General features: G+C 31.4%; 1 protein-coding gene across 1 annotated transcript; it reads left to right on the plus strand.

Moving 5' to 3' along the window:
• The first annotated feature begins 629 nt into the window (after positions 1 to 629).
• On the plus strand, positions 630 to 26,999 carry LOC145326169 (uncharacterized). The gene is made up of 31 exons (XM_080169314.1): positions 630 to 686; positions 2,149 to 2,203; positions 2,593 to 2,619; positions 8,409 to 8,513; positions 8,991 to 9,046; positions 10,839 to 10,877; positions 11,639 to 11,739; positions 12,304 to 12,367; positions 13,104 to 13,189; positions 13,666 to 13,731; positions 14,030 to 14,084; positions 14,289 to 14,365; positions 14,659 to 14,737; positions 15,283 to 15,362; positions 15,652 to 15,719; positions 15,933 to 15,974; positions 16,480 to 16,548; positions 16,911 to 16,982; positions 17,396 to 17,433; positions 18,588 to 18,643; positions 18,838 to 18,867; positions 19,543 to 19,616; positions 20,731 to 20,836; positions 21,331 to 21,413; positions 22,983 to 23,051; positions 23,833 to 23,865; positions 24,414 to 24,491; positions 24,746 to 24,805; positions 25,026 to 25,082; positions 25,469 to 25,576; positions 26,111 to 26,999. Exons 1-31 carry the CDS (start codon positions 644 to 646, stop codon positions 26,331 to 26,333), a joined length of 2,199 nt encoding a protein of 732 aa, XP_080025440.1. The 5' UTR covers positions 630 to 643; the 3' UTR covers positions 26,334 to 26,999.
• Positions 27,000 to 27,381: the final 382 nt, after the last annotated feature.

Here is a 27,381-nt window from a genome sequence, read left to right on the forward strand (position 1 = left end):
ACATAAAATAATAATAAAATTTATGTTTATATATATAAGATAAATGGACACATTTATATTGTATTTTTAAAGTAAACTTTTTCTCTAATTAAGGTCACCCGTCTTCCGACGGTTCGTAACGGATAGCGTAGCATCTCTAAATAATTACCAGAAAGTTCATATGTCAATTTGAAATAATGAATTATACGAAGATGAGGTATAATTTTATGAGCGAAGAATCTCTGTAATCAAGTCTTAAAATCTAAGGTATGTCGATATTACGCATCCTGTATTGAAGTTATTTTGGGAAAGATATTTACGAAATTTCTATTAAAACTTCTTAATTATGTTACTCATTTGGTAAACTTGATATAGAATATATATTGATAAGGGAAAAACTTTAGCTTGCAAATGTGGACATTTTTTATTGGTCAATTCGTTCATTTAGTATGAATAGAGGGGATGGGGGAAAGAGGGTGGACCGGGGGTATAGTTATTTTAGTTGCGAGTATTACTTTATCAGAGTAAATCTAAATTTGGTGCAGCATCAAAGAAATAATAAATTGATTTTTTCTTACAAATATTTCCTAATTTTTTTCTTGGTTTTATGATTTGTTTAGCTTTGCTTTTACGTCAATTTGATAAATAGTTTTCAGAAAATACAATGAAAGAAATGACAGGATTAAATACTTCAGATTCTAGCAAAGGTAAACTTATTAATCGTATCTTACTACTTGGCAGCACCAGTAGTACTTATTTAAAAAAAAAATTCTTACCTCTTGGGGAAAAAAAGCCCCTAGAGGATATGGGCGAAGCCGCTAGTGCTATTAAAGTGCCATATCTACGCATTTAGTAAATATATATTCAAATGACTACAAAAAAAGCTAATTGCTGAAAAAAATATTTTCTAAGGTTTCGTGAATTTTGAATTATTATTTATCTGGATACAATGTAAAGGAAAGCTTCTCTATAATTTAAAATATATGTCTGCTGTAAGACAACCTGGTGATTTTTAAAAAAGATTCCTTAGATTATTTAACTCAATGATTATAGAATTAGTCGATAAAGTGCCGAGTTCCATTGAAATGTCTGCATATACACTGTTAAAAATAATTTTTTTATTTAGTATCAATTGATACTCTGGAGAGTATTGGAACCGTAAGTACGCTACAACTATATAATTAATATATAACACTATGTAATACTATATAACACAATAATTATTACTATACAGAACCAATACATTTTTTTAGTATCGATTGATACTCCATAGGGTACTGGAAAATACGCTACAGGAATGTTTATTAAAATAGTACTATTTGATACACTCTAGTGTACTGGAAAATATGCTGTAGAAATGTTTATAAATTTAGTACTATTTGATACGCTGTAGAGTATCAGACAATACGCAAGAGAATGATTTATTAAAATAGTAACTATTCATACCTTCTAGGGTACGAATCTGTACTGTAAAGAATAATTGAAACAGACACCATTCGTGCACACCTCTCATGGAAGTGTTTCTGCTTGGTCGTTTTAGACAAAGATGAAATGTTACTATTTATGCTCAGATTTATAGTTTTAATTTTTGTAATTATGACTGACCATAGTTTTTATTTTTAAGGATAATGTTTAGTCCTTAACATCTTTAAAGTCATTTTTTACTAAATTTACATTGAAATTAATGTTTTATGGCTCTGCTTGGTATGTTTGTTGATATAACAAAATGTATATATACATATAATAATCATATATTATAAACTGATCTTTCATACAAAGTAAAACAGTTTCATACTCTACAGAGTATCAAAAATTATGATAGAGGGTATCAAAACTTGCGAAGGAGAGTATTAAAAACTTACTTCTACCATATTGAATATTATTCCAAAGAGTGTATTGGATAATACTATACAGACAAATACATTATTTAGTACTACATGTTACTCCATAGAACACTAAGTATTACTCCATACAGTATTGGAATCTTCCTTGTATCATAATAAGGTTTTTTTCCTAGAACCTACGGATTGATACTATACATTAATGTGAAGAATATATAGTATTATCTGATGCTAAAAAAAAATTATTTTTAACAGTGTAATGCTATAGGAATCACAAAATGTATTCTAAAAATATTCGACTTGTATCAATAAAATATAGTTGATTTAGATTATGATTATCTGGAATCAGACCCACACTGGTTTGCTGGACTCTATCCAACAAGGTTTGTTCTTGTTTTTATTCATTTTTTGACGGCAAATCATAAAGCACCTAATGTCCATGAACCACAATTCCACATTTTATTTTTTAATAAATTAAAAATTTAACCGTTTTTTTCTCCATGCATAACCTCTGTGGGTTGGTCCTCCTGCGGTGCCATAACTCTACGAGGTACCAAATATAACCTAACCTAACCTAACCTATTCTAAGGTATCAATTAACACCAGAAAAAAATCACCCTTCCTCCTTTTTTTAAATTAGAAAGACGCATTATGTGCTAAGACGAAGCACTTAAATCGGCAAATATGATTTATTTCAAAAGTGAAAATAATAAGAATCGTTCTTTGACAAACCGTTCCGTAAAATTCAATCTAAATTATCATTTGATTTTAGGTTCAATTCAACATCATCATTTGCAAGGTAATCCTTTAATTATTCTCTAATTGTAATTTTGTAAACAATGAAGCTGCGTTATAGGTATTTGTGCATGTGTTCTTATTTTTAAAATTACAATTTTCTCCTTTTCTTTAATGCTCCTTCCTCTCCACTCTTCTTCTCTTCCCTTTCTGTCATCCTTGTTAATTGAATGATTACAGATAATTATAAAATAATGACTAAAATAGTTTGGTAGAATTTTACTATTCTCATATTTGTTATCAGTTTGACGTAAATTTTCCAATAAACACATGCAATATTACTCTCTTAAACACTCCTAGCCAGAGAAAAATTTAGGTTTTTTTTGTTATTTCAAAATTTCAATATTTTCATTAAATGTTCATATTGTATTATACTTTTTAGAATAAAGTAAAATCTTTAAAATTAACATTTAATTAGTATTGGAATATAATGTTCCACAGTGTATGTATGCTAAATCTTTTGTGGCGGCTATTGATAAATTAGGCTTAGAATCTAATCTGCAACTTACTTTGACCATTAATTTTAAAAACTTTAGAAAAACTATGGAGATTAATTGACTTCTTTGAGTATAATACAATTTTCCTGGCTACTATTAAAGAAAGATAACTTAACCCCTTACAGTCGGGCCCCTTGCCACACCTTAATCAGTCGGGGGGGGGGGGGGGGGGGGGCGTTCAACGCCCCCCCCTATTATCTCAGTTCCTATTAGAGCTAGAGGGCTAAAATATTTTGTGCAAGTCCCCTGTGTTGTGATGAGTTTCCGACCTTAAGTAAGTCAAGGTCAATTTTCGCTTCCTTCACCCTTTTATTTAACAACCTTTGTTTTTAGGTCCTTTTTTACTTTTAAATTTCAAACGGCTGTAATTTTTTTATATTGAAGCTAGAATAAAAATTTTTTTGCAGAAAATGTTTATCTTTATGTAAATTTTATATTTGAAATATCAAAATATAATTTCAGCGGCCGCAGCTGTACTTAGCAGCTGCCAGCTGCCGCAGTCGGCGGTCGGCGGGAAGACGGCGGCGGATCTTTATGAAATTTTAATACATTATGTAGACATGTGAGATAAGCTTAAGTTTAAAATTTGAAGTCTCTAAGTCAAAAATTGCGGCCAGAGGAGCCTTTTAAAGATTTCTGGAGACCTGGAGGATCAGAACCTGCAGGATCATACCTGGAATCTAAAATTGACTTGAATACCTGTATTTAACATGAGGATGTACTACTAGAGGATATTTTAGTATTTTGGTAAGGTAAAATGCTTTGTTTAAGTCAAAAAAATATTTTTGCTCTTTACCTGGATGACCCTGCCAGGTTTGCTGGCATCCTGTGCCCGCCAGGATGGAGATATTCAAAAAATTTCAACTCTCAGTTATGTCTCATACCCACACTTAAAAAGTCAAGCAGTTTGGGCTCTTTATCTTTTACACACAGAAAATGAGATAGAAAAAACCGTTAAGGGTTAAAATTGTATAAAGGATTTCCCTTCCAAATAGGCATTGTTTCTATAGCTTTTCTGTTCATTTTATCTATTAATCAAGCTATGAAGAATAAACAATTGAAATTTATCTTGAAAATTATATTGACTTATGATGTTTTTAATTCATAATGTTTGCTAATTATGGATGTTTTCATGCCTCCTTGTATTTATTGGGGTAAAATAACAGTTACTACATGAAATAGATAACATATGGAGACAATTTTTGGAGGTCAACCATTTTTAAATTTTTTTTACAAAGGGAGGAGTAGGTTACGCTAAAAAATCCGTAAAGGTTGTGAGTTTTAAGTTTTTAAAAGTAGTAAAACGAAAAAAAATTTATGTTAATTTTTTTTTTAAATGTCTATAGTTCTTTTCGATAAAAAATACACATATTTAGTGAATATTATCGTTCTACTACTATTTTTAGGACTTAAAACTCACACCTTTACGGATTTTTAGCGCAACCTACTTCTCCCTTTATTCTTCAAGACAAGTGTGGTCTCTTTCTCTCTATAAAGTGTAGCACACATAGCTCCATCCCTTAATATACATATTCCCAATAATCCTCCATATATATTCTCTTTTTCAAATTATATCACAATCATCAAAGATAGGATATTATATTCCGATAAACAAAACGATAAAAAGAACAAAAAGTAGTTTTTTCTATAATAAGTGGTTGTCTCAAATATTTTGATTTATAGTCCTATTAATTTCAGCTCCTTTTTGAGGATTTCTGTAATGGTAAGAAATAATCTTTGTGATAATTATTTCAATAATGTAAGATTTAAATTACAGCAATGTCCTGCATTTTGAAATTTAAATCCTTTTGTGACTAATTAATGTATATTTTTGTAGTCATTCAATATATGTTTAAATTTATTTGTACGATTGATTTTAAATTGTTTTGCTTCGCCTTTTACGTGGTCGTCGTCCCTGTTCAGTTCAGAAATATTTTTTCCTCTGCGGGGAAGTCGTAACCCGGCGGGGTTGGGTAGTACCCAACATAACCTTACCTAAAATGACGTAAAGCAATAGAATACAACCTCACTTTTTCATAATTCAGAATTGTAAAATAATACCACTTTTTTCTTACTGGCGTTTGCGCCACTAGCAAATTCTCTTAATTCAAAGGGGTAAGAAGGGGGACGATAAAAGCTTAACTCCTTTCAAAGGCTTAAATCGAGAAAAAAAATCCTAAAACCACCTCATAATTTATGTGAAGATTCATACAAAAAAAAACATCATATTACTACTCTCATTTATTATCTTTTATAATATGTCTTCCTGTCCTCAAATATTCCGTCCCCTTTTCTATTAGTCACGTTATCATATTCTCTCTAACAAAATTAAATTAGAATATCGGATATTCAAACTAACCAGTAAGCTTTTATCTCTCAACATAGAGTCGTGGGCATTTTAGTGATATTGTTATTTTTTTTTGAGAAAAATTTAGATATGTTTCGGTAGGTATAGAAAAATATCTATCTATCCGTCTTTATAACAATACTATCATTCGTCTGTTGTCTATCAATATGTGTATTTGTATACATCTATATATTTATCTATTTGTCTGTCTGTCTTTCTATCTATCTATTCATATTTACATGAATTTGTATACATATATATATATTATTTCATTTTGATCTATCTATCTATCTATCTATTTATTTATTTTTTTAAAAATTATGTTTATTTCTAATTCAAATATTTTTAAAAATCCTCTAAACTTTATTGAAAAAATCTATGAATGCTAATATTATTGGCAGTATTAAATTGTAACTGAAGATTGCTTAATTGCATGAAACATGATGTTTTACAAATAAACTTTTGTTCATTCTATGTGGACTATATATATCTCCATACTTATTAGTTCTAATAGTGTGTCGAGAACTCTGCATTTTCTCCGTTGCTGATGTATCTAAAATACATCTATTACGTGAGTATTCTCCTGGTTTTACAGTTGAGATCTTTTTACGTGGAAAATCAAAGCATAGAAACTAATATGCAAAAGTTTCATTTTAACCACTCTCTGAAGAACATTCCCTTGGGTAACAAGAAGCAGTATCAGTCTATCATCATCGCCAAGGTAGAAAGTTTTATTCAAAGAATGAGATGGAAGCTATTTGCTGTCAAAGGAAAACCAACCAACACCAACAACAACTATGGATTCAAAACTACCAACAGGGCTCCCCAGATGGACGAGCTTAAAGCGTTTGAGGAAGATGTTTACAAGCTTATTACATCAATTGAATTCAGGCAAGTCAACAATGAATTCCAAACATCTTTAGAAAGAACAATCAAAACAATCAAAGATTCCAAAGACATCATTGTTGAATCTGATAAAACTGGAAACTTGTACACAGTACCCATTGATGATTATAAAACAATTCTGCATAACAATGTGACAAGTGAATACAAGAAAGCTGATGAATCTGATGTTGACCTTGTAAACAAAGAAGCTTCTGAAATTACATCTACATTGGGTATAGCTGATAGGGTTGATGAATACATAAAACAAGAAGCCTTTGTAACAGTTAAAGACCACAAACCGAACTTTCCTGACAGAAAGCAGTACAGACTTCTCAATCCTGCTAAGTCAAATGTTGGTAAGGTCAGTAAAACCATCCTTGAAACTGCAGTCAGCAAAGTTAAATCATCAACAAATCTCAACCTTTGGCAAAATTCTGATCAAGTTATTGAATGGTTCAGTGGCCTACAAAACAAGAACAAGCTGACATTTTTCAAATTTGATGTCGTTTCTTTTTACCCTTCAATCAGTAAAGAACTTTATGATATTGTTATCAACTGGTCAAAGCAGTACCATAATTTTACATCTGTGGAACTCAAAGCTTTGCAAAACACAATGAAATCATTTTTGTACCTGAATGAAGATCCTTGGATCAAAAAATCACAACCAAATTTTGACATAACCATGGGAAGTTTTGATGGTGCTTAATCTTGTGAATTAGTTGGTCTCTACATCCTTAGCAAGCTTGGTGACATCATTCAACAACCTCAAATTGGTCTGTACCGAGATGATGGTCTTGCTGTGCTTGATGGTTCTGGTCCACAGGTTGAACAAGTAAGAAAACGAGTTTTTCAACTTTTTAAAGATTTAGGACTGAAAGTAACAATAGAATGCAATATAACAAGCACCGAATTTTTGGATGCCTTTTTTGACCTAAATGCCAACACTTTTCGACCTTTCAAGAAACCAAATACCGACCTCAGCTACATAAACTCGAAATCTAACCATCCTGCTAAAATCAAGAAAGAAATTCCCAAAATGGTTTCAAGTAGAATTTCTAAACTTTGAAGCTGAGAAAATTCCTTTCAAAAATGCATTAAATTCAGCTGGCTACAATGATGACTTTACTTACTCTCCCCACCAGCCACGCCATCCTACTACAAGGTGCAGGAGAAGAAAGGTTATTTGGTTTAACCCTCCTTTCTGTCAAACAGTGAAAACTAATGTTGCAAGGAAATTCTTACTGTCGGTTGATAAACATTTTAAGAACACACCTCTTCAACAGTACTTCAACCGTTCTACAGTTAAAGTGTCTTATTGTTGTATGCCTAGCATCAAAGCCATCATAGCTGGACATAACAAATTCATACTCAAAGATACAGCTGCTGCAAACACTCAACCTGCAAGATTGTGCAACTGCCGTGGTGGCCAAGCTGTGTGTCCCGTTGGAGGCCAGTGCTTGAAGTCTAGCTTGGTATACAAAGCAGAAGTCATCAATGCAGTCAAACCTGCTACATACATTGGCCTGACTGGTAACACTTTTAAAGAAAGATTTACTGGTCACAAGTCATCCTTTAACAATGCCAATGCAGAGCACAAAACCAGCCTATCATCATTCATCTGGTCATTGAAACGAAATCAAACCAATTATGACATTAGATGGTCCATCCTGCAGCAAGCACCAACCTACAACCCTAGCTCCGGTGCATGCAAACTCTGCAACCTAGAGAAGGTGAAGATCATGTTCAACAATGACGTCACCATGCTCAACAAGAGGTCTGAGATCAACAGCAAGTGCAGACACAGAGACAAGTTCCTTCTCACTGAACACCTGGCTGCTAATGATACCTGATACTGCCGTTCCAAGATAGTTTTTTTAAAATTATGTTTATTTCTAATTCAAATATTTTTTAAAATCCTCTAAACTTTATTGAAAAAATCTATGAATGCTAATATTATTGGCAGTATTAAATTGTAACTGAAGATTGCTTAATTGCATGAAACATGATGTTTTACAAATAAACTTTTGTTCATTCTATGTGGACTATATTTATTTATCTATCTAGAATGATGGTACCAGCTGCTAGTGGCGTACTGCCGCAGAACTTTATAGAACCAGATGAAATAGATCTTCCAGAAGAAATTCTTTATTCAAATAATGGCTTTCATAGGTATTTTTTTAAGCGAAGCATTTTTCTGATTAGAGTCTATCCGTCCGTTAGTAACGTATAGCTCTTGTTTTTTATGTTTAAATTATCCCATCGATTTGAAACTTTGCTTTTTACTTCTGTAACAGTTGATACAATTTGGAAAGCATGTCAACTATATAAGCATTACCAGAAAGTCCGTTCGTCCATTTAAAACAGGATGATTTTTAACGAGAATCACTTTTGTGTTATAGTTGTGGATCATAGACATCCTAGATTTTAAAGAAATTGTTTTTATTGAAAGGAAAAGATTTGACACTCTTCACCCCCTAAAATATTCTGTATAGAACAATTTTTGTATAGATATTTTTCACTCATCAATGATTGCTAGCAAAGTTATATATTTCACCAAAAATTATCCGTTGTGTATTTGGAAATCATATAAAGATTATATGAAAAATACCTTTAATTTCATTGATTTATATTTCAATTATTATTTAGTTTATCAAACTGTATGGTAGAATTTGATCTTGATTATGGACATGCCTTGGCACTTGGTAAGCTCTTTTTTATATATGTTCTTCTTTCTCTTTCTGTTTTTTTTTATGGCCACAAAACATTTGTACTTTAATTCACTTTGTTTGCTTAAAAATATATTAAAAGTAAATATAAATTCTTAATAATTAGTAAAATTTTACTTTTTTGAATAGATATTGATTAGACACACCCAGTGCATTGTTTAATTACACGGCCTTTTTTTTTGTGGGGGGGGGGGTAAATACCCCCTCCTAAATGGTTAGGGGTAAATTTTTATGCGGGGGGGGGAGGTGTAATCACCCCTTTATCCCCCCTTGGACGTCCTTGCAAATAGCTTTTAAATTATTTAGATTAAAACGTGAGGGTAAAATTTTATTAATCAATTGACGTGTTTAAAATTTTAAAAAATGCTTATCTGTTTTTAGTACATTTTCTGTAAAAACGTCATTGCTTGAAAAGAAATTTTCTCATAAAAAGAGGAAAATTTACTCTGACTAACAATCATGGAAACTAAACTTTTACTTAGCTAATTCTGTTTGCAAGACATGAAGTTTTAAAATATAGTTAATATTATGATTAACTGATAATAAAAGATAATTTACTTCTAAATTCTAAATTTAAGTGGGGTTTTGGCCAAAGGCGAAAACGAAAATTTAAGGGAGGGAGGGGTGTATTACAACCACCTTCAACATTTAAGTTTTTTTATCAGCTTACTGCACCCCCTTCCTCTAAAATTGATATTACAACCATGATCTCCCTGCATCCTACCCCCCTCCTCCTCCCCCCCTGGTAGAATTATGTGCATGCGCCTACGTTGTATACATAAAATGAAATTCTCTCGTGCAGGAAAATCTGATTATCATGTATCTTATTATCTGTAAGCAATATTCTATATTAAAAATATTGACTAAATATATGTATACATACAGCAAGGATCATTACATCCATAAAAGCAAAGCTCAACAATAATAAGAATAAGATGCTTATTTAGATACTTTAAAATGTAGTTTTCTTAACAACCTTGGGGACTTTTATTGAATTTTGATTGGTTGGTTCATTAAATTGAGTATCCAAACGTTTCAACCACTAAAGGATAATTTTGTGTATCATCATTGTGGATGTACAATGTACATTAATTTATCGGACATTGTCTTCATCCCTTTAAATCCATGGTCCAAACAGCAAACAAACGAACGTAAGGACTTATAAAATAGAACTGTAATTATTTCAATTTTCAACTTACCATAATATTACAAGAACATGAAAGATGAAATTCCTCAAAGCTTTACTTTATATAGAATATCTTCGCTTTTAATTATACTGTAAGCACTATTTCTCTGAAAAAAATCTCAAAATAACCACTTATTTTGATATTTAAAGAATGTTTCAATTATCTCAGTTAATTAAATAAGAAATTTTTTTTTATTTTTCAACTTATAATAACTTAAAATAGTATTAGGATATCTATCTGTTTGTATGTTTACAAATATAAACCATATTCCCTTCCAGAGAGATCTCCTAAACAGCTACACAAAGGCAGGTTTTAGTACATTTGGTGTAAGGGGAGGGAAAATACTTTCTTTCCTATTTGAAAAAACTGCCACGAGCCTAGAATTTAAGGGATTTTTTTTAAATTTGTAGATTAGTATTAAATCTATGATTTTTAGATTAATATTTGTTGAAAATTGTCTGTAATACGATGATATACATGCTTTTTTCAGAATGGCTGAAAACTGGCAGATGTTAATTGTTTTGAAGCCATACTGAAAAATCATTTTGTTGTCTTAAGTGTAATATTTTAACTTTTTGTAGGTATTCAATCTCAAGCCAGTAGTATGAGTTCAATAGATGGTTAGTATTATCTTCTCTTGTGTTTTATTTTAAACAAGGATGACAACATACATTTGTAGCATTTGCACATTGTCTTTTTCCTTAGGATATCTTGGCATTTAACTCAATTTGACGAGAAAATTCTGGATAAAATCACGATATATTCAACTGGATATTTGACATATGGTTTTATAGATAGATAGATAGATAAATAGATAGAATTTAGATAGAAAAGAAAGCAAGATAGATAGACATACAGACAGACGTACAAAGTACATATGGTTAGATATTAGAAAGAAAGAAAGATAGATGCATACATATGTAATGTACAGTTATACTTAATATTTGACATGTGGTTTTATAGATAGCTAGATAGATAAAAAGATAGAATTTAGATAGAACAGAAAGCAAGATAGATAGACATACAGACAGACGTACAAAGTACATATGGCTAGATATTAGAAAGAGAGAATGAGTGATGCATACATATGTACAGTTATACTTAATACAGAAAGACTGATAGTCAGAAAGAAAGAAAGGAAAAAATATAGATTGATAGACATACAGACATACTCTAAGTATAGTACAAGGACCATTCAGGGCAATTTCTTTTAAAACTACTAAAAAAATTCAGAAGATATACTTTCACAAATATTGTCATTTTTAATAATTTATCATCATTATTTATTGCTTAGTTATCTTGTTATCAATATTGCATAATATACAAGCATGGAACGAAACTTTGAGTTATACAATATATTTATTACATCTTTTATTTTCAGCAATTCCTGTAACGCTAGACTCTCAGCTGGGTAATGAATCCCTAAAAACTCCTAAACAAGCTCCTTCCCGCTCTTCTTCCAGACTGGCGCTGATAGCCAAGGTGAGTTTGACACAGTTTGACTTTCACAAAGCGTTTGATGTAAACTTTAAAATTAATTTAATATTTTTGTTGCTACTTGCGGATGAGTTAGAGTATTACAAAGAATAAATAAAATAAATAAGTAATTTTAACTTTGATTTTTAGTAGTAAGTTGATTTATGATGACATTTTAGCTTTTTTAAAAATAATTTTTATAAAATTTGATCATCCTATTCACATATTTTTTTTAATACTCATATGCAAATTATGAAAAAATATATAAGTGAAGCATCATAATTGTTAAAGTCAAGTCTAAATTTAAATTTGAATTCGATTATACTTTACATTTTCTAATATTAGTTTGTCTAACGGTCTAATATTTTGAGCTTCGCTTTTACAGATGTTGTCATCCTTTTTTTTGTGAAGCTCTTGAAAAAATGACGTCATACAACACAAATGTCCAATTATAGGGCCAATACAAAGACTAAATTACTAATGGCAGTCCATTTTACATTTTACTTGGCTAATGGCAGGCCGGTATGACGTCATTTTCAATAGGCACTTTAAAAAGCTTCGTTTTTGTAGACCCTGGCAACAACGTACCATATCAGTAGACTAGTGGCAAACAATCATACCAACAAAATGATTGACAGGGATCATCATCAATTTATTAAAGAATAATTAATTATTACTTAGATCTTTCACCAGATTATTAAGTACTCTAAATAATAAAATTTGCAGCTGGCTAAAAAAATTATCCCCCTCTTACCCTATCTACTTACCTCCTGCTGGATGAACGAACTGACCAATAAATAATGTCCTGTTATTAAATTGAAATGTAGAGTTTGACTTTGTCATTTTTTTTGTTCCGGTTTCCCTTCTAAAGCCTAAATTCAAGCACAGAATTCAACCCTCCTCAACAACACATTATTTTTGGAGAAAAAAAATAAGATAAAGATCAGAGGTGGATTCTTAAAAAAAATTTGCCCCACTAATCGCTTAGTGGGGCAAAATTGTTTTCGTGAAAAATTAAAAATCTACATAAATTAAACATATTCATAGAAGGGTTATTAACATATGATTTTGTTTCATTTTTGTAGATTTTTATTGTGATTTTGGTGGATTTTTCACGAAAACAATTTTGCCCCATTAAGCGATTAGTGGGGCAAATTTTTTTTAAGAATCCACCTCAGGTTAGGATAGGTTATGTTGGGTGAGAAAAATGGCTAAAGAAATGATTAAATCTACACAGGTGAAAAATGATGCCAATTCATACTATGAAAAAGAAAACAAGCTTATTTTTTTCATTTTCATTAGATGTCCCGAAAATTACAAATTTTGAATAAAAATAGAAAATTGCTAAATAAAATGAGTATGATTGTGAAACAGTGAAGATATAGAAGCAAAGAACAAGGCTTATTATGAAAATTTAAGAAAATGCTATGATCTTTTTGATGTTGATACAAAAAAGGTGAATATGATATAATTGTTTACGTTTATTTATTGTAAAAAATAAAATATTTTAGGGGAAGAGGAGATTTTTTCTCATACTATTATATAAAGTAGTAAGGTTCTTTTGTTTGTAGCTTAAGATTTCACTAAACCTAAAAACCTGCTATAGGAAAGCTTCATATAGGTCCTTGAATGGTTTTAGGCTATTTTAATATTTATATTGTTTTATTCTTTTCTCCTCTCCATAGCTTCCCCTTCGAATACAGATTATGTTATGGGCGCAACCACTAGGTGTAAACAAGGGCGACGCCAATATATGTTAAAAATAAAACAATTTTACACATCCTATAATTGTATCTCATTCTTATTCATAAGAACACAACAGCAATATAAAAAATGCATCAATTGAATGTTAATACCTGCCCTTTGCTATTTTCTTTCTAAAACCATTATCGTAATTAAAGAATTAGCAATTTTAACTTTATTTATTTGCAGTCCATGCTGACAAGATCCAAATCTACAGAACATTTAGGAGGTTTTAACACGGCAGATGATACAGAAGTAAGTTTGTAGTAGCAAAGCTACACTATAATTGTCTATCTTTTTGTCATATAAGTATATAAAAGTTACGTCCAATTCCTTTATCTTTCCCTCTATCTTGCGCAAAGAAGGTTGATCACCACAACACCTTCAAAAGTTTCAAAATTGAAAAGTTAAGATTTTTTGAAAGGATTATTTTTAAAAGAGGATTTCTTTTGTATGGGTTGAGTCACACTCCCCTAAAATAATCTTTCAGTATGATAAAAATAGACAGACACAAACTGCTGCTTCTGTTAATTAAAGATTTGTATTGTTTTAGGGCGGAGATAATTTTGAAGAATCAGCGGCTGAAGGCATTTCTAAAAACTTTCTAGGTAAAGTAAACTTACAGGGTGAAAGATGTGCAACATTAAATTACATATAATAGTACCCAAAGTTTTATTAATTTACTGGCTTAAAACTTTGGGAATTTTTATCAAATTATTTTCGAAAAAGGATAATTTTGTTGATCGTGATTTACCCTTTAAGATGCCTATAACTGATATTGATACACAGATGAATATTCAACTTTTTTCTAGATTTGCCTACGTTTGATCAGACAATGTCCAAATCTAATGATGATATTGTAGCCAATATTAAAAGTTCTAGATGTGTGGTAAGTACGAACATACATACCAACAAGGATGATTATAGAGTAGCAAAGTAAATAATGGTCTTCTGTATTTCATCTTAGGATAAATTAAGGGCAAAAATATCTCTTTCTAAAATAAGGAGGAGGATTTCTTGCCCCAACATAAAAAAACTTTACAGAAAATTTATGAAAACAAATTATAAATAAAATCAAAATGCTACTTGCTTTTATAATAATATGTTTTCTTTATTTGATAAAAAGAACATAAAAGTTAAACAGAAATATCTTTATTTATAACTAATATACTTATGTTTCAGAAAAAGCCAAAGTTAGCCAGATCTGTTTCTAGTTTTCATCTTATACCAAGAAATCCTCAAAATTTAGGACTTCTCTCAAGTAAGATTTTTTAGTGGAAGCTTTTTATATTACCTTTGAAAAATTATGTCATGCTGGTATGCCAATTGCCAATTAAAATATGTACTTGCCTGTTATTGGTCATTTGTATTGTATGACGTCATATAGGCACTGTAAAAAAAATTCGTTTTAGTGACAACAAGGTTGACTACGTTCAATAGTAGCTGTTTGAAATCTACCTTACCTATATCCAATAAATCACTGTTATTTTGACAGGAAGTGACGTGATTGGTTCATTTTAGCGCTAAATTATAAAAATTCGAAAATTCTAAGTTGTGGTAATGGATTTAGGATATGTGTGGATATATTGACAGGGGAAATTTGTCATCAAATTAGCTTGCTAATATAGAAACCATTTATTGGTCAGTTCGTTCATCCAGTAGGAGGGGAGGGGATAAAGGGGGTGGATTTTGGGTAGTTTTATTTTAGCAAGCTGCGAGCGTCACTTTATCAGATTACATGAAAATCTGGTGCAACATCCAAGTAATAATATGTCGATTGTGGTGTTATTTGTTTATTTAATTTAGAAAAGAAAGACTCAATATCACAGAGTACAGAACAAATAGCATCATCAGAACAAAAAGAATTGGAATCATTTGCGGAAGAGGTAAGCAGCGGTTTCTCTTAAAGTCCCCTTATTTATAATAAAATGAAAGTAGGAGGAGGGGTGGTAGGTTAACGTTTGCTAGTTTAGGCACCGGAGGGTTAAGACTTAGTAGGTTTAGGCCTCACATGGGCATAAGATTGAAACTATCCCAACTTCAAGGAGGGAGGAGGCTTACAAAGAAAAAAAGGACTGACTAATTTCTTTTTTTCCGTCAGTCCGTCACGATATATGAGAAATGTAATTTTATCAGCTGCTATTGAAAATATGTTTCTAATCTTTAAATGTATAGGACCGAAGCACCGTAGAAAGGCAGAATTCCAAACAAGAGGATGATGGAAAATCTACGGTTTCCCTCAGGTATACAATCAGCTGATCCTGAAATGATCAGCTGATTTTCTGTATCACGTGATTCAAATTTCTAATTTTATTAGTTTATTACCAATTAAATTATCACCAAAGACAATATTTTAGTAAAAAAAAACGATAAAATGTCTTAAGTAACAGAAAATAAATAGTTTTCATTTAGGGGCTAAACCTCCATCTTTAAATATTTACATTATGTTGTTTTAGGACAATTCTTAAGAAGAACATGTTGGCTGAAAGAATGATCAAGTAATTTTAAAATCTTATTTGATTTTTTTTTCAATTCATACCTAAATTCCAGTGCAAATTGTTCTAGAAGCAATATTTCTTTAGAGGTTGAATTTTACAAAAATAATTAGTGACCTTTCCTGAAATATCGGTTAGGCTGTTAGTGAGATCCTTTGCAACAAACATGAAGAGTTCAAGCAAACATTCTGTTACTTTGTTACAGGGATATTAAAGTTACTGCTGCTTCGCTTGTTAAGGCCTGTATATTTCCAGTATGGCTTCGAAACCGATTGATATCCGCTAGATTATAACCAGTTCTCAGACAAATTTAAAAACCATGAATAGCATCATATTGCAGACAATTTTCCACGAATATTTAAATAAAAATCATAAACTAAATCAAATTTGTTAGCCTTGTCCTTCTTCTCCTCGGGGCTAACAAACCTGGTTTAAATCTTATAATTTTTCATTTTAATATCCGCGGGAAGCTGACTATGATACGCTGCAACATATAACATGACCGCAGGGGTATCCAGTTTGCCATGGAGGACCGTGACACTGGGAATGGAGAAATGAAAGAGTTTGAAAGAGTCTCCAGGAAATTAAATTTATACAGTCGACACAAACTAGATTGCTTCAGTTATAACACATTAAGATTAATTAATAGTCATTTCTCGCATCCGCTATCCGCAGATGGTGAAATAAAAAACTATAAGAATAATTCCAGTTTTATTAGTAAACCATTAGGAAAACAGTGTAGGATCAATACTGCAATATTATTGTCTAAAATTAGTACATTTTTTGTACGAGATGAGTTATTTGTATGAGTTATCATAAATTTGATATACATAGGTGAAAAGCAGTATTCGTCTGCTAAAGTTCCTTTTATTAAGTTGGATGATTGTGTTTGACAGCCCATCTAGGGTAATATACCAATTGTATAAACATGAATCCTGACAGGAAGGTACTGAGATCCCCTCCACCCCCTGGTCCTGAAGAACCTGAGTCTTTAGATATTGAAGAATTGAGGTGGGTTGTCTCTTTTTTTTCTAAAATACACATAAAGTAATAAGGAAGGTTAACTCATAAAAAATGGGAATTTTAAAAATGCTTGTTTTGCTGTCTAAAACTGTCAATGTAAAACTTCTGTAAGATAGAACCTTTTACTTAAATAAGAACATTGATGAAAGTACCCCAAAAATCATATTTTAAACCATACAAATAAAAACCAACGAACATTAACAATAACAGATTTTCAATTTAAAAATTATTATATGGACAAACCCTCAAACCTGACATTATCTGATATTCCGATGGTGATTAAAAAGTTGCTAAGTAGACAAACTTACTAATCCTAGAACATAAAGTTTTTAACCCCTGCCCCCACTCTATTATTTTATTTAAATAAAAAAATCGCATTAAAGAAATTACCATTCTTTCAGGAAAAAGCTTTCTTCTCATCATCCTGAAAAGAAATTAGGTAATATTTTGTTTCTTCTCGCATCGTATAATAACAGCTTTCTGCGTATATAAATGTACAATTATAAGATAAAAACAGTTTTTTTAGCCCAGAGATACCGAAAGCACAGGCTAGAAAACTGGTTTAAATCTTATGAATGTACATTTTTATATTTATAGAAAACTGGATACAATACGATGCTAGACATAATTTTTCGATTGGATGAGACCCGGATCTAATCCACCGGATATTAATCGGTTTCGAATGAATGAGGAGTAAATAAAAATTTTTAAGTATTCTTTTCCATTGATTCTTTGAACAATTATTTTAATGAAAATATTTAGAATTACAATAAAATTATATAAGTATACGTACACAGGGATCTAAAGGTATATAACAATGGGCTATTCATTGAAACGATGGACACTCTACTCAAAGTATCAATCAATCATAATTCAATAACATTCACCAAAGTTGTTTGGCCAACGAATAAGAAAACGTTATTATACAACTTTTGGGACTAGTGTTATAAACAGCGTCTAGCGTGAAAGTGCCTTTGGATTGGAAGGACTGATCGAGTGAATAACAGCCTATTGTCCACTCCCTCCCTGTTACTTACTTAACTTAATACAGTTGTGATGTAGAAATTAATTTTCCTCTTATAATACCAGATAATAGAATTGCGAAGCAGCCCTATAGATGTATTGTCTGTTTGTTATAATCAGTATTGGAGAACGTGAATTTATCAGCTGCTTTTCAAGATAGATGGATAATATTGTCCCTATCCTCCCTGACAACCAGCCACAACACTATAAAAAGATGAATAGTCCTTACTAAGGACGTCCAAGCTTTTTTTAGGGGGAGGGGTGAGATCTCGAACCTAAAGAATACATGAATATTGGTAGTAAAGGAAAAAGGTTACAGAAAAATTTGGTTTAGCCACAATTGGTGCTACCAAGTCTTCGAATAGGAAAAGTAGAGTCACTGAATTTTTCTTTTATGTGCGACATTATTTGAATATTTCGCATTAAATCTGTCCTTCCTTTATGGACTGATATATAATCCAATAATCCAGAACTATAATTTTTCTCAAACATTTATCCTCCTAACTATCTCAATTTGTTTACAGTGTTGCATGTAAATTAATTTATGGAATATTTTTTTGTGTATTTTAGTTCACTCAGCAAGTTTTTTCTTGAAAAGAAGAGATTCAAAACTTAATAATTTACAGGTAAAATAATTATTTCTTTACATAAGTTTTTTTCCAGTATGGAATTTCTATGTGAGAGAGGATATATTTTTCTGTTATATGAGATAAGTAGAAAGGATCTCCTTGCCAATGAGCAACATGCTACATAACACATTATTTTCGTTTGTCAGTTCGTCCATCAATAACGCCATGTTTTCATTCTTGTTATTTTTTAGGGTCCTGATATCTCCATGCAAGATATTAAGGTAAAGTATATTAATCAAAAAATATACAAAAATTTTTTTACAAAATGCGACAACATCCATAAGTAGCAAAGCAGGAAAAAAAAAGATTGACATACGGACAAAGTTAACTACAAAGCAAATGTTCACTGGCCACAAAAAATCTGGAAAGAATGATAGAAAATCATAAAAGTTTGCAGCTTTACAAAGTGTCAAAAAAAATCAGCCACGTTACGTCATTGAAATGAGTGATGAGAGGAGAAGTGGGAAAGAAAACCCCTAAAAAAGAGATGGATAATACCTCATGACGTCACATGGCTGATTTTTTAGACACTGCAAATCTTCTGAAAGTTTTACAAAAAGTCTTTTGTTGTATAACCGACGGACCGACAGGCAAAGTAAGCTGAGTTCTAGATTCAATTTTAAAATATATATCCTTTCACAAAAATTCATTCATTTATCTTTAATAGCAGTCGAGAAAATCATGTTCCCGATAGCATTTTGATTTTAAAAAAATTAATTTATTTAAATGTATGGGAAAATTTTTGGAAGCGGACCTTACCCACCTTGGACATCCACCCTCTGAAAATAATATAAAACCACCAGAACCAATTGACATATTCTCTAAGAAGCACAAGCTTGTCAATACAGCTGTTACTGAGACCTTAAGCTTCAGACAATTAAGTAACTTGTTGTCAGGAAGCTTCTGTCGATGTAGAGGAGTACAGCCCTGATCATAATGGAAGCAACAAAAATACTCAAGTTAAATACAGGTACAATACTTTTTATACCTTTTCCTAATATTTCAGACAAATACCATTGGTAACAGCTGAGAAAATCACAGTTTCTCTACTACAGATGGATGGACATGCATAATATATGGCTATTGGCATTGGACTGTAAATTCTACTGGTACCCAAACATATTCTCGCATTCGTTGGTGTAAATATTCTATAATTTCAATTTTCTAAACTTTTCAACCGATAATTTGAACTTAAGAAAGGGGTGATTTTATTTGCTATCATAAATTCATCGTCTGTTGTCTTATTCTTTGAGAAATTCCAGACTTTTTTCTTTAATATTATCCGGGAAAATCATGTTCCCTGTTTAATTTAGCATACAATCATTTTTCAATTCAATATATAGCATATTACAATGAACATACATTCTTCAAAATGAATAATAAACATATTCTCCGAAAAAGAATTAAAAACGTTTATGAAATAAATAAATAAAAACGTTTAAATATATATATATGTAGAATATTTGAGACATAACAAGTTATTTTTTGTTGTGGGCGGGTATTTTTATCTACGGACATTTCTCTTGGGAGGGTGGTGGTACCCTCGCCAAAAATAGTTATAAACCTTCCCGGGACCTATGAGTAGCTACCCTATTAAGGAGAACCAGATCGGTTCAGCGGTTAGCGAGATCCTTTGGAATAGACAAACAAACATTCTGTTGCTTTATTAAAAGTGCTCTCGCTCTTCTATATTTTTCAATTTTCGTTTGTTGTCGGTTTAATTAAGCTTTCCTTTATGGATGTTGTCATCCTTGTTTTATCCTTATTTAAAAGTTTCAGTCTATGTCTATGTGGATTTTGTCTGTCTGAACCAAAGAATCTCGCTAACCGCTGAACCGATATCGTTTTCCTTTACAAAGTAACTTTCCATAGGTGCTGTTAATGTTAATGATAATTTTATGGGATGGACACCACCAACCTTCCAAGAGAAATCGCCTTAAGAAAAAAATCCCCTCCCCAATTTTTTCCTTTTTTCTTTTTTATTAAAAATGAAATTTTGAATGAGGGGGGAAGTGACTCCCCCACACCCTCTAAATGTCTCTAGAAGCCTCTAGAGGCGTAGCTGCTAATTATTGAAATTGTAGATACCGAAGGTTAGAACCTGACGTGGGTGGCTCTCAAACTGTTGACAAGAATTTTCTAGAAAATCATTTGGATGAAATGTTTCCCATTTCCAACGCTGTGTCTAATGTAAGTTTCCGTTCGTACGTCTGTAACGGTTATTTCTTTTCGATAAATTAGACTTGTTAGAAACATTCTATTGATTTCAAACTTTGCATGATAATTTCTATAACAATTTGGTACAATTTAAGAAGCGTAGAAACTCTATACTCGTTACCAGAAATTCCGTATGTTCATTAAAATCATGCTGTTTTTTTTAACTTTTTGACAACAAATTTCTATATAATTTAATTACATATCATATTCATCTGATAATTGAAATAATGATTCCTAAGACATCAAGGTACAATATTATAAGAAAGGTATTTCTATAATTAAATTTTAAAAATTAACGTTTGTCCTTTTACTGAATCCTGTATTTAACAATTTGTGCAACACATTTATGTAAAATTTTGTTTAGACTTACAATTAAAAGTATTGATTTTAACACAAGTTTATTTTCCTAAATTAAGGACAAACTCCGCCTATGAAGATATATTATAATCTACTACATATATATTTAGGAAGAATTGAACAAATCCCCAATAAGTTCAGCCATACCTGAGAATGTCAACCTGTCAGAATTAGAGAGAAGAATTTATTCAAGGTGAATGGTATACATATATTGCTTTAGATGGTCGATTATACACAGTAATCCGTCTATAGCTTGATAAGGAATTCCTAGAAGACGAATATCTTCCAATAATATAATTGGATACTCCATCTTTACCTTTTAACATATTGCAGACTTATTATTAGAAAATAAATAGGCTGCTTTTTCGTTCCAATATAGTACACTTTTAAACCAATAATGTGGTCATATTGTTTCAACCTGTTTTACTTAAGGTTTAATTCAATAGGACTCAGCAGCCGTGAGTCAACCTTGACTAATCCTCAAATTTATACTTTTGAACGTTTTGAAGTTGTTTTTAAAAGCGAAGCTTTTCTTTAATTAGGGTCGGTCCGTCCGTCCGTCCGTACGTCCGTCCGTACGTCCGTCCGTACGTCCGTCCGTCCGTCCGAGATAGATAGCTTTTATTCGTTAATTTAGGCATGTTAGAATTGTCCTATCGATTCCAAACTTTGCATGATTATTCCTGTAGTAGTTAGGTACGATTTAGAAAGTGTAGCAACTCTATAATCATTACCAGAATGCCCGTACGTCCATTTTAAACATGTTGATTTTTTCTAATTTTTTAACAGCAAATTTTTATGTGATCTAATTATCCGTTTGATCTGATTTTTGGTATATTGATTCCTGGGACAACAAAGAACAATATTTTAAGCGAAGCAACTCTATAATCAAATCCTAAAAATGTAAGTATGTCCATAAACTCAATAAACATTATCCTGTATCAAGAAGTTTTTCAACAAATTTACTTACAATTTTGCAACGACTCTTATACTTTTATATTCTGATAATTCAGTTTAGACACTATACAAGTGTTAATGTCCGTTTGTCCTAACGTTTCAGTGCTTCACTTTTATGGATGTTGTCATCCTTGTTTAAAAGCGAAGCTTTTCTATAATTAGGGTCGGTCCGTACGTCCGTCCGTACGTCCGTCCGAGATAGTTAGCTTTTATTCATTAATTTAGGCATGTTAAAATTGTCCTACCGATTTCAAACTTTGCATGGTGATTCCTGTAGTAGTTAGGTACGACTTAGAAAGCGTAGCAACTCTATAATCGTTACCAGACTGTCCGTACGTCCATTTTAAACATGTTGATTTTTGTACTTTTTGAATAACAATTTTTTATGTGATAAAATCATCCGATCGATCTGATTTTTTGATTACTAATTCCTATTACAATAAGGTACAATATTATGAGCTAAGCATCTCTATAATCAAGTATTAAAAATGTCAGTATGTCTTTAAACAGAATTCTATATTTAAGAAGTTTTGCAACAAATTTACGTATAATTTTGTCAAACCTTTTATTTTCATATTTTGTATATTCCGTTCTGACACTCAACAAAAGTTAATGTTCGTCTGTCATATCGTTTCAGAGCTTCGCTTTTATGGATGTTGTCATCCTTGTTGAAAAGAGGGATTGGGTCAGGTTTAGAACTTAGGACTTACAGCTGTTATTTAAGATTATAAAAGGTTGATTTTCCTTAGGCTTACAGGTGGCTGACAAGATGTTGTTCAGCTAATTTACATTTTTCTATTTTAAGGCGATCACACGGAGCAATTATGAAGCGTCAGGGCACAAATACTTGCCTTATTGCCCCAGCCGATTATAGGTCAGTGTTTTGTAGCTATCCAAAGTCCGACAGCCGCGCGATTTCTACAGCGTGTAGCTTATAGTGGCTTAGGGTGGATTAGGCGATGTGTGGATGATACTTTCAAGCCGCTCAGCATTCTCGAATCTGCGCAGTTTGTAACATATAATGAGAGTGTCAAAAAAAGAACTTAGTAAAAGTGTCTGACTCTGATTATGACGTCTAAAAAATCAGCCAATGAGAGGCCAGTATACACTGTAATCGACCAATGGTAAAATTTATAGTGGCCTCTCATTGGTTAATTTTTTTTGACGTCATAATCTGAGTCAGCCACTTTTACTAGGTTCTTTTTTGACACTCTCATTATATTTTACAAACTGCGCACACTGCCACTTTTACTAGGTTCCAAAAAAATTAGATATTTTTTAATTTTGAGTATGCTTCTTATGTAAAGACATAAACATATAAATAAGGGGGTGTAAAATAACAATCTATAAAGACCGCACCCCCTTCAATTCTAGATTAAGGGAAGTAGAAAAAATAAAAAAATAAGATGGATGTCGAAATTTTCAGTTGCGCTACGTGGACCCCCTTGGCAAATATATAAATGGAGAAAGTCGCCCAATGTGACGTCATAAAAATGAGGGAGATGAAAGGAGAAGTGGAAAAGAAAAATGGATAATCCCTCATTTTTATGACATCACGTGTATTTTTTGAGAAATTACGAAAAACATTGAAAATTATAATAAAAATAAATTATAAAAACTTAATTATCTCAATGAAGATAAATTTATATTTTTAGAGTGACGCCATTACCAAGAAATGAGTCATCTAAGTAAGTGCTTTATTTATAAGTTTTTATTCATAAATACATAGTTTCTTTTTATTTTACACCATTTCTATATTTATTTTCTAATTATCTAACTATTTATCAATCCGTCCATTTATTTATCCATCTATTCATTTATTCATCCATTGATTTATTCATTCATCCATTTATTCATTCATCCATTTATTCATTCGTCCATTTATTCATTCATCCATTTATCCATCCATCCATCCATTTATTCATTCATCCATTTATTCATTCATCCATTTATTCATTCGTCCATTTATTCATTCATCCATTTATCCATCCATCCATCCATTTATTCATTCATCCATTTATCCATCCATCCATCCATCCATCCATCCATCCATCCATCCATCCATCCATCCATCCATCCATCCATCCATCCATCCATCCATCCATCCATCCATCCATCCATCCATCCATCCATCCATCCATCCATCCATCCATCCATCCATCCATCCATCCATCCATCCATCCATCCATCCATTCATCCATCCAATTATTATCAATTACTTTATCTATTTATCTAGTTCCTTCACGAATGTATTAACAGCCACCGCCTCCCCAATCAATCCACATTCAGATGAAGACCAAGTAACTGAAAAAAGGTCAATAGCGATTTTATGAATTTAAGAAATAAGCATTGTGTGTCTATTTTGTAGTTAACGGCTGCCGCCCGCCTAATAAACGCAAAATTTATAACAAGTCTAAAATTACAAACTTGCTGCATTTTTTTTTGACCTAACAAACCAATTTGCACTTTCAGTTAATAACTTTTTAATTTAAATCGAAGCTTGATCCTTTTTTTTCCAAACTATCTCTATTATTAAAGTAGTTGAAAATTTACATCTATTTATTTTAGTGGGAAAGTGTTAGTTAGGAAGGATACAAATAATTTCAACATAGCCCCAGCCAGTTACAGGTTTGCCGTTTCTCACTCACATTCTTATTTAAAAGGCAAAGTATTTCTACAATTAGACCGTTTCCACGTTAATTTATGCATGTGAGAGATGTCCACATTTGACATGATAATTCTTGTAAAAATTAAGGGCAATTCAGAAAGCGTCGCATATATGTCTATATGGTATTGATTTGAAAGTTTGCCATTGATAGGGATAAAAATAAAGTAATAAAAATTTTAGAATATCTGTTACTGGATCAAATAGTCCATGGAATGGCAACACCCCAAGAACACCAAGGTACGTACGTGTACACCATCAAAACTGTCAATATGCAATTTTAATTGTTTCTATAGTGTCGACTTTCATGTCTAACATAATATCGATATTTAAATTTAATTTACTTCAGTACATCAGGTTTTCTGTATAGGGCTTGATCCTTGCACCACAAGTTCCTATGGTTAATAATTATACATTTTAATTATCCAATTTTATCTTGCACTCTACGTTTGCGTTAGATTCTGCCTCTAGCAACATATTCTGGTGAAGATTACCTTGTATCAATGCTTTAAATAAAACTTTATTATATGTAAACATTCATAATCTGTCATAATCAATGTATTTTAATATTCTGACTAAAAATATTTGAACATAGTTTTTCCTTTATATAACTTTTTTCTTTTCAGGAATACGTACAGAACCCCGTCTGGAGGTAGCCCTGCGGGAACATACAGTCCTAACAATGGTTCTAGTCCTGGCAGCAATACCTTTCTTTCAAATACTTCTTCTACAAGGTAAGCAAAATTAGGGATCTAAAGGGATAAGACAATTGCCTTTTATTGATGTATATCCCAAATAATGATACACAAAATTATCGCTTCTGTAGATTACCATTAGTGGTTGAAGTGTTTGGACACTCAACTAAATGAACCAACCAATCAAAATTCATAAAATTTCCCAAAGTTGTTGTGCCAACGAATAACAAAACCCCATTGTTAAACTGAATCAATATAGAAGTCAATAGTTGATTTAATTCTGAAATTTATTTGGGGTAAAATGGCACACAGGGTTGAAATTATTCTTTTTTCGTCCTTTTTAAAATTGTTTCAACACTTAAAATGCAACACCGAAATAAGGGATAGGCAACAGGCGAAGTAAATTAAAAATATTATTTGGGGGGCAGAAAAAAGATCGCCTTTACTACGATCACGAAATAAATCTGCTGAAATTACCAAATATTTTTTTTGATTTGATTCAGTTTTTGGTTACAGCTGGGTTAAACTCTAAACATAATATCTTCTTTTGCAATTGAAGTGTCCTTTTTGCAGGTTAGGTGGCAGCACTGCCTCAACCATATCAGCTGGCAAATCAGGCCGTATCAACAACAGAAACAACCAATCAGAGCCCTTAATTGAACACGAAGCATCCATAAAGAAACAATCTACCCCATTTACAAAGAAATATTTAATTCCCATCTCAAAAATACGGGAAAAATTGTCGCCAATGAAAAAGCAGCCGTCAGGCGTGGAGGATATTTCTAATTATGTTTAAATTTACAAGAAAACAAACATTCATCAACAGGAAATGAAAAAAGATTACTGACCTCTCATCTATAGGAATATAAACCTTTAGTATGTCTGGAAATTATTTTATGATACTGTAAGAAAGACATATCTTAATCTGATTAAGCCCAAATTTAGCTAAACTTTCATATATACTAATAAAGATACAAAAATATTTTAGCTGAATAACAAATATTTTAAAATCCAATGAAAATTGTATAAAATATGCTAAATTTTAAAGTGAGACAGATCAAACAGGATAACTTTTTGGAGACTATTGTTTAAGAGGTCCTTGGGTGCCTAAATATCATTTTAAAACCTTTTTAATTTTAATGGGTGTAAAAGTTAAAGTCAATAAAAAAAAGTCTTAATGCAATCAGTTAAGATAAATATCAAAGAAGATTACAGAGAAAAAAAATTTAAAAAGAGGGCAATAATTTGATGTGAGATAGAGATTGATAGACATAAAGGCAAACTTTAGAATAGATTCACTACTGAACTTATGATTTGTTATTTTTAAACTGTAATTTTGTTATATCATTGTCAAAAGAAAATTGTATATATTTGGAAAATGTTAAATGATATTAGTTAAAGTCAATATGATTAAAACTTCATCATATTTTTCACTATGTAAATAAAAAATACAAATGTTAAATTTAGATATTTTTGAAATCAAGTTCTATCACATCCATTACAAGCGATGCTTTCAGTAATATTTTAAGCAAAATTGGGTTCAAATATATAATAAAAATTATAATTATAACTATATATAACTGGCCAAATCCACTGGAAAAACTTGAAAAGGGGGCGTCATGATCCTAACCTGTCCTAACTATTCCTTAAATAAGCATAGAAAATTAGTTCAGACAATAAGTATCGTGAAATAAACAAATTTAAATACAGAAAGCTGGTCAATATCTTATTACAAATGCATAACCGACAGTCAGACTGACTTTTTCAAGATCTTTGTATCTCAGCTTCTATGAAAGCTAGAAAGGTAAAAAAATTGTGCAGTGTGTTTAATAAATAATTTCAAA

The sequence above is a fragment of the Acartia tonsa genome, chromosome 8 (genome assembly GCF_053477335.1).
Source record: "Acartia tonsa isolate MP-2025a chromosome 8, ASM5347733v1, whole genome shotgun sequence".
In the NCBI taxonomy this organism is placed as follows: Eukaryota; Metazoa; Arthropoda; class Copepoda; order Calanoida; family Acartiidae; genus Acartia; species Acartia tonsa.

Excerpts from the sequence above, each read along its gene's own strand:
- LOC145326169 (XM_080169314.1), top strand. The coding sequence starts at position 644 with ATGAAAGAAATGACAGGATTAAATACTTCAGATTCTAGCAAAG. Across the intron at positions 687-2,148 it reads TACTTCAGATTCTAGCAAAG|ATTATGATTATCTGGAATCA; the intron begins GTAAACTTATTA and ends TAGTTGATTTAG. Across the intron at positions 18,644-18,837 it reads CAAAACTTAATAATTTACAG|GGTCCTGATATCTCCATGCA; the intron begins GTAAAATAATTA and ends GTTATTTTTTAG.